Source organism: Asparagus officinalis, chromosome 2 (genome assembly GCF_001876935.1).
Source record: "Asparagus officinalis chromosome 2, Aspof.V1, whole genome shotgun sequence".
Classification (NCBI taxonomy): Eukaryota; Viridiplantae; Streptophyta; class Magnoliopsida; order Asparagales; family Asparagaceae; genus Asparagus; species Asparagus officinalis.
Window position 1 is genome coordinate 44,878,106 of NC_033795.1, and position 8,898 is coordinate 44,887,003.

The window sequence follows — 8,898 nt, forward strand, 5'->3', positions numbered from 1 at the left end:
GTAATTATGTAGCTTTTTTCACTATTTATCATAAGTTGTGCTTTTCCTTTTCAATATAGGTCATATGCTGTGCTTTCTTATCCATTAGATATATTCATGATTTAATTCTTAACTAATTACTCGATTCATTTGTACTTTAAGTTCAGATGTGCTATCAACTTGTCCAACGCTTTCAATGTTTCTTGGCCTTTTGATTTTCTTACCTCTATTAAGCATCTTTTATGTTCTTTCGTTAATAATTATGTTGAATCATAAAACTTTGTTTGTCTTCTTTTTGCTGATTAATGATCAATAAGTTCTTTGTTCCTATCAACTTTAGGCTACAAAGATTAACTAATAAAACATACTGGCTATCTATCTTCTAATCATTAAGTAAATCAGAATACACAAACCTGTATATGATATAATCGATTGAATTGCATAAAAATTTTGATTTCTTATATGAAATCCAGATTAATTTGTCTCTTGATTAAGATTCTTTAATTTAGATAAAAAAAATTGAGATATACAATTTCCATGAATTGAGCTATTCAAACAATATTTTTATATCTATTGTGATTCCATCTTGCTATCATAGCTTTTGTAATTTTGCATCTAATAATAATTTTTGTTATTCCAACAAAATACTAGACATTTAATATTAATTTTTTATTAAGTGGCCTTTGTAACTTTCGTACGTGATTTATTAAGTATCATTATACCATAAGTAAATATTATATCGTGAGTACATATTTAAGAATTAATAGCGTAGAATATATTATTTACTAATAACTTCTAAAACCAAGTATGCCACGTGCAACGCGCGTGTGGCATACTGGTATAATAGAAATATGAACATGATCTAATATAGCAATACAAAAAGTTTTATATGATAAAGTAAAACTATTTAACAAACATAATTGCATTTCACGAATGATTTTCTACAAGTCGCAGTTAGGACAAGCCTTCTGCTAATTAAACGCCTGCAGTTAATCTATATCTATCTATATCTATATCTATACTACTATAAAAGAGGATTGCTATGCTAAAACTTTTAATTTCCTTTCATACCCTCTCAATTTTAATAATTCTAATAACTATAAGTATTAAAGTTTGTGTGGTTCTAATGACAATTAGGTTCTCTTGAAATTATGTTTTTGGTTAAGCACTAATTATCATGTTAGTTACCTTGTGAGGACTTTTGGGATCCCATAAAATTGTATTTTAGGTTAAGCACTTATTCTTAATTTTTGTTTTACATAATTATCATTCAGCTTGAAAATATAGTTATGTGTATGTAACAATATGATGAAGGATAATGTTTTAGAGTAATTAACCAAGATTATATTATGCAAATGCCTACTTATGCATGTAGAAAGACACAATTTTCATCTTGACTAAGTTAAATATGAGAAATGGTTGACCAATAATTTCTTCATGTTCTTTGTTTAGAAGAATAGAGAACTTGCTTTTAGTTATACCATAGAATTGTGCCTAATGTTGTACAAATTATGTACAGTGTGCTAATGTAGTAGCTAACTATTTTGATGTGGACTTCCATAAAAGGAGAGAATGAGCACTAAAGAGCAACTTCTAGAAAAAATATAAGATGGATAATCAAATTATTTGTAGAGATGAAGAATCAATAGGAAAGTTTAATTACAAGATATTGATGGTTGAATAAAAATGATGTGTACTCAATTTAGCAATGTAAGAAATTAGACAACGCTAAAATATCCTTAAATTTATAATGTAAAGTGAACCACTACATAAAAATTGTGAAGCCCAGACCACAAGGATGCTCTTTGTAGTTATTTTCTTTATAGGAAAAACCTATGTTGATACTATATTAGAATGGAACCCTACAGTTTTTCTGTTTTGAGATAATCCCCTAAAACTTATGGTTTATATCATAAATTTAACATTAAAAACTAATTTAATAACATATGTTAATCTATAACTGTATCATGCATCACTTGCAACGCACGTACGACATACTAGAAGTATAAAACATACTTTCTACTACTGGAATTTCAAAAGCAGATCGCAACTCCATTCTCAATTCTATATTTTAATTTGCTAACAAACATAATAATGGTCTATTAAAAGCACTAATTTCAAATGCAGATCCACTACATAATACACTGTTCCAAAGACGCATATAACAATACAAATTCTTGATAGACACTAAACAATTCAAATGTCGGGCTGAATCACATCGAACCTAAACAATAGTTCAAGATAAACAGCGGCATAAATAAGGAAAAGCAAAGCTTATTGTCACGGCTTATTGTCACGGACCCTGGCCTTTTCCAACTTCCAACTTACTAAATCAGCAGGAGAGGAAACCAAGCAAATGTATATAATTTTATCCGGTCTTCATCTTTTTCTCGGCATGAACTGCGGAGCTTATCTTCTTCCAACTTCTCATAACAATGAGAGATGGTATCACAACCCAAGAGCTGTTTGCCCCGATATAATATGCCCAATAGTAGTATGGGCTGGTTGAGAAGTTGTCACCCAAAAGAAAGGCTGTTATGAAGTAAACTAAGCATCCGTAAAGCTGACCGAGAGAGATTGCAAGCTGGAGGGTATAATTATATGGCTTCCTCGTAGCAATGGCGTACCTATATCAAATGGCTTAATCAGGTCAGGTAGAATCTGAATATGTGATGCAATGCAAACATAAAAGTTAATGTCATCTTTAAATGAGGGTTAATTGTGGTCCTTGTACTATAGAGCTGTGCCATGTAGCCACTTGTATCTTCTAAACTACTTTATTGACACTTGCAATATTATTTCCCCTCAATTTAGAGAGCAATTTAGGCTCGCTTTTAAGCTAACTTCAAGGCAGAGGTGATTATTGTCATGTGATCAAGGTTGTAAATATTAGATATCGTAGAAATAACAAACAAACCAAATCCATATCAGATTGCATATATTAGGGTAATATCAGGATATATGTAGGAAATAGCGGGGTGTCATATAGGATGATGTGCATATATAATATAATATCCTACCATGTAATATAAACATACTTTATAATATCTAACCATAATTCAGATTAGATATAAAAAGAGATTTGTTTCAATTGACGGTTACTACCGATTTTGGGCAATAGTGATTATGGGTTTTTATTTGATTATGGGTTGGAGTTTGGGTTGAAACCTAAACCCGAACCCACAATGAAATGAAACCCATATATTGATCATTATTTTCAACCCGAAATAACGGTCAATATATCCGAATTGAGCTGATATATCGGTGAAATATCCCAAAAATGTTGTAACCTTCAAATTCAAACTGGTGCAGAGAGATGTCACATGAGAATTTAAATTTTAATACCCAAAAGTCGTTGCTATTTAAAACCTTGCATGTGATTCCCATGTGACATCTCAACTTAATGAGAAATCATACCATGTGGAGTTAACGGGTTGTAAGTTCTAATAAAATGGTGTAGAAGGTATAAGTGGTTATATCCTCTCAACATAGGAATGTATATAATATGCAATTAACCTTAATTTAAAACAAAAGGCTATTATAACCAGACTAGATCATGTAGTAATAAATGCAAACTTCTAGAAATAACAACTGATGGTCTTTGACGTATAAAAGTTTCCACAGCCTCATTGTAGGAAATTAATCATCACCAGGTTGCAAATTGACACAAGATTAAGATCATGTTTGAGTTGGGAACTTCTTTTGTTTTGGGATTAATTTAACTTGGTATAATCGTGGGATATGATATTCTCACAAACTATAGTGAGTTAAATTTTAATAATCTATTTGGTTCAGTTAGCAATTAACCCATCTAATAACTAAATTATGTTTAGGAACTTGTCATTACAAGATGATATGATATTAGGACCTAACATTAAAGGTCTGCAGTAGCCTTGTACCTACAAGCCATGACTTTAGCTAAATTTCTCAGAGAATTCGGACAATTTCATAGCATTTGGGACATTTCCAAATGCAAATGCACTTGATTAAACAATACAAACACATAAATATAATACCACTTTGCAATTACAATCACCAAAAATCACATGTACAATTCATAAGCAAGTGTAATATCCAACATTCATAACAAGAAGGATTCTGTCAGCCATCAAAATACATATCTCATCCAAAAAATAAGTACACATCATATGTCATAAACAAGTAAATAAAATTGCATCAAATATAAAAATTGTCTAAAAATATCTATCATAATATAATAAAAATTGTCAGAGGAGGGAGGTTGCTTGGTAGAGAGAGAGAAATTAGAAAGGGAAAAAAAAACTAATTTTGGGGTTTATATATCCCCGGATGAAGAGGCAATGCTTATGAAAGTTAAGGAGCAAGGGTATATGATCGGGTCTAATCCCAATGGAGAAATGCTACAATAACACCCTAACCCCACTTTATTTAGCCCCAAAATGTCATGACTATTTCATTTTAAAAGAATAAAAATTCCAGTCTAATCCCCTTTGATGTTATGATCCACAGCCCAATATTTTATTTTAGGCTATGTTTTGGATTGGGTATTATTACCCGGTAACAAGATTTTGTCTATCAAAATAAAGAAGCGGCGCATTTACTTCAAAATTTTAAAGGAAGGTTAGGCCGAGGGTTTTAGTCCATCAAATAAATAACTCTGTCATTTCGAGACTAAATAAAGGAAGGTGGAAGTGACACTGCAGTCCTGGAACTATTTTCCACTTAGGGTTGTACCCGAACAGAACCTCTTCTCCCCTTAACTTAAATATTAACACCCTACCTAGAGAAATATAAATCCCAATATTAGGTTTCCCTATTCTATATCTCCGTCAAGCAGTCTCTCTCTCCACCAACAATTTTTATGATATTGACATTATTGTAACAGATATTTTAGACAATTTTTATATTTGATAATATTCTATTTACTTGTTTAAGGTATACTTACGATGGGCACTTATTTATTTGGATGAGATATGTATTATAATGGCTAGTGGTATCCTTGCAGATATGAATGTTAGATATTATATTTATTAATATTGCATTAATTTATTGGTGATTATAATTGAAAAATGGTATTGTATTTACATATCAGTCTCTGTATTGTGTGTTGGTGTTGTTCGATCATGTGGTTTTATAGTTGGAAATTTTCAAAATGCCATGAAATTCTACTGAAAATTCACGCAGACTTAAGAGTTGTGCCTTGTAGGCAGAAGGGCAGTATGGACATTCATTGTTATGTCCTAATCTCATACCATCTTGTAATGATAAGTTCTCAAGCATAACATGGGTATTAGAGGTGTTAATAATAAACTGAATCAAAAAGATTATTAAACTTTCACTTGCTATAGTCTGCTAGATTATTCTATCTCAGAATTACAATAAGTTAGATTAATTCGTGAAGAAAACAAATCCCAATCCAAACATATGACCTAAATGAATAAAGGCTTATTATCGGGTTATTATACACAATCCAAACATGGGCTAAGAGAATCACGTGGCAGGAAGAATGACAAGATCAGTGGTTATGTCAGAGATGGAGATTTTCATATAGCTAAATAAACCTTATATCAGTGTTTTCAAAGGCGTGCATCTCACTACGTCTCATGTGCCTTGCAATGCGGGGCGGTGGCAAAGCGCCTCAGATCTGATACAGCAGCGCTTTTTGCGCCTCACGTACATCCTTACTTTGTGCAGAGTGCATATAGTACATATCCTCATATAGTTTTGTTTGTTAACATTTCAATCAAGTCTTTATACTTGATAATCTATATCCCAAAAAGCAAAATAAATCTATTAGGCCTAAGTAGCCTTCAATTGAGGACCATTGATAATCCTTTGCTTGGATATTAGTCTTGATTTAACATTTTATTTAAAAATTTATGAATTTTGCTATTATGTTGGGTGTTAGCATCAGAAATTAAGGCATTATATTGTGATTTTGTAGTAATATATTATTTATCCTGACATATTTTTCATGTAAATTCTCGTGCTTGATTATGTATATTGAGAAATTATGTCTGCGGTGTGCACCTCGCATCACTCAGGCGCGCGCATCGCGTTGTGCCTTGCGCATGTGTGCGTAAAGATGCTTTGCACCCCGCATTGCGCCTCGTGCATTGACAACACTGCCTTATATGGTTCTGGGCCAAAAACATTGATCCGGATCCTATCATTAGGGCTACTGTCAATGTTTGTAAAGTAGCTACAATGCTCTTGACCAACTCCCCAAATATCGGTCGAAGCTTGAAGCAGGTCAGTTTCTTAGTCTAGCTTGCATTCTTGCTACATGACATCATAAGGTTGCTAATCTAACAATTATGGCAGTATACAACTTGAATTGCGCCTCGTGCATTGACAACACTGCCTTATATGGTTCTGGGCCAAAAACATTGATCCGGATCCTACCATTAGGGCTACTGTCAGTGTTTGAAAAGTAGCTACAATGCTCTTGACCAACTCCCCAAATATCGGTCGAAGCTTGAAGCAGGTCAGTTTCTTAGTCTAGCTTGCATTCTTGCTACATGACATCATAAGGTAGCTAATCTAACAATTATGGCAGTATAAAACTTGAATTTTTCCATGCACATTCTCTTTTGACGAGTTTCTTCTCGTTAGAAATATACAAACATGTTTTGTTTGCATTCACTAAATAAAAATCAAGCTCCAAGGCCTTCCTAGTAATTTTCCACTTGAGGAGATGAAGGTTATGAAGCATTTTGATTAAAGGTGAGTTATTGGGTAGGAGAAGGGACACAACCAAGAAGGAAGGAAACAGAAAATGAAATTACTGAGTATAAACATTAGGTTTTACGTCTTTTGATTAAAATTGATTGGTATTTCAGTAATTATTATGTAGGTACTAGGTACACTATTCCGAGATTTTCGTATCGATTGAATTTGAAGTATATAATATCCTAAGATCATATGAGATGATAGGTTAAAATATAATGTCTAGTTTTAGACATGTTGCATACAATGCTCAAAGATGTGCAGTGAATTAGTTTTTCAATCAATTGAACTACTATTTCAATTAGTACATTCACTCCCAGTAGGCTAGTAACTAACTAACATATCATGTAACATATCATGGTGTAGTACACTAGACCAGTTATTAATATAAAAACAGTAAAATTATAATGAAACAAAGAGAAAGAAACCTTACACAGCAAGAAGGCAAGCTGGACCCTCTATGGCAGCAGTAATTCCTTCAACCGTTACAACTGCTGGCATCTCTTCCTACATATCTCGAGTCACCCTTGCTGTACTCTTTCCCTGATTTTTTTAGGCGAACTCATTAACTGAGATTAAGATAAAAAAAAGCTAACAATGTACAAATCGACTTAGCTTAAATAGTAATTAGGTGAAGTAAATTATGGATTATATAAAACTTACAAAGTTCAGCCAGGAAAGGTGTCTTCTTATAGAAATCTGGAGTGAAAGCAAAATAGCCCTCGAGGATAATGTGAGTCAAGCCCGTAAATGCCCACCAACACATAAGCAATCTTTCTGTCTTAGATATCTTGGGGAAACGCCCTACTCAAGCACACGAGTCAAAAAAAGTGCTCATATAAGTTGCACACTTCAAATATTTTCATACAAAATAGTTAAGTGTTTAGATCCGATGTTGGTGGCAAAGAATTTCGCAAACAAAGAAGTAAGAAACAAAAAGAGAGACGAAATTCTTTTTTATGATAGAGAAGAAAATATAGTTGGTTATTTCTATTTGTCCTACTCCTTCGCTTTCTGAGTAAAAAAATGAGGAAAAGATCTCTTGCCTCACTTTGTTTATTTCTATTCCTTACTAAGAAATGAACAAGAAGCAGTCTGCAAGAATAGGTCATCATCTAATAAACAGAAGGCAACAATACTAAAATAAACTGTTTAGACATGTTATAAAAGATTTCATGCAATCAAATATGCAAGTTATGTTTGACAGAGCATGATGTTAACATAACAAAGACCAAGAAGTGTACAGTTTATTGAATATATAAGAGTATGAAATGCTTGCCTGTATGACATTCTCCTAAATAAGGAAAAAAAAAGTTACATTATCAACAAACTGAAGTACACTCTTCTCTTATCAAGGTTTTACATGAAAAAATGCTTATGGTTTGTAATGTTACTTGTACTCACTATAAACTTAACATGTAACATCGACATGAACCAAAAAGTTTACCAACATATACTAGGCTGTGGTTGAATGTAAATTACCATTTAAGATGTAATTTAGGACATGTTTGAAAGTAGGAGGTCATATGTAGTAAGTTCATATCAAGGTTGCTGATAGCGGATAGCGGTGCGTCGCGGCGAGGTACCGCTAAGGCTATTTGACGCTATTGCGGCAAAATAGCGGCAAATAGCGCACAGTCAAATAGCGGTCAAATATAAATATGTTTCATGATTTTTAACCCAAAATAAAATAAACATAAACATAAAAAACGCACTTGTGGTTCTATAAGCTATTATCTAGTTGAAAGCAAGCTTTTATAACATCAGTAAAGTTTTACTGCCTTCGATTTTATAGTTCTTGTTGTTCGAAAACCATTTCGCTAATAGGGTCCACCTTTCACTTCAACTTTTTTATTTAACTTCAACTTATGTATACAGTATACTCTTTGGCAATCAATTATGATCAATGTGCTTAAAATATGCCTTGTTGTTTACTGTAAATGTGTTTTTTAGGCTTATTTATGCAGGCAAGCAGCTGACAGATGATTAATGTGCTTAAAAAGGTGATTATTACTTTTTCTCTCTGTTGCAGGTGAAGCTCAACAAAGAGGAGAGGTTGTTGTTACTGGTTGCCGGAGGGAGCTGCTGTTGGTCGCTGGAGGGAATGTTTAGTGTCGCCGCCTCGCCGGATGAAAGTTCGGGACCTACTAATGTCGCCAGAGGAAGTGAGAGAGAGAGAGAGAGAAAGGTAGATGGGCTTGACCGGCGACG

At 33.1% G+C, this 8,898-nt stretch overlaps 1 protein-coding gene across 1 annotated transcript in view; it reads right to left on the minus strand.

Annotated features, from left to right (window-relative positions):
* LOC109830892 (probable 3-beta-hydroxysteroid-Delta(8),Delta(7)-isomerase) overlaps nucleotides 2,035-8,898 on the minus strand; it is a 9,366-nt gene continuing 2,502 nt past the window's right edge. The window contains 4 exon segments of the mRNA XM_020398249.1: nucleotides 2,035-2,606; nucleotides 7,121-7,182; nucleotides 7,184-7,230; nucleotides 7,351-7,491. Coding sequence (XP_020253838.1) covers nucleotides 2,348-2,606; nucleotides 7,121-7,182; nucleotides 7,184-7,230; nucleotides 7,351-7,491 — 509 coding nt within the window. The 3' untranslated portion in view covers nucleotides 2,035-2,347.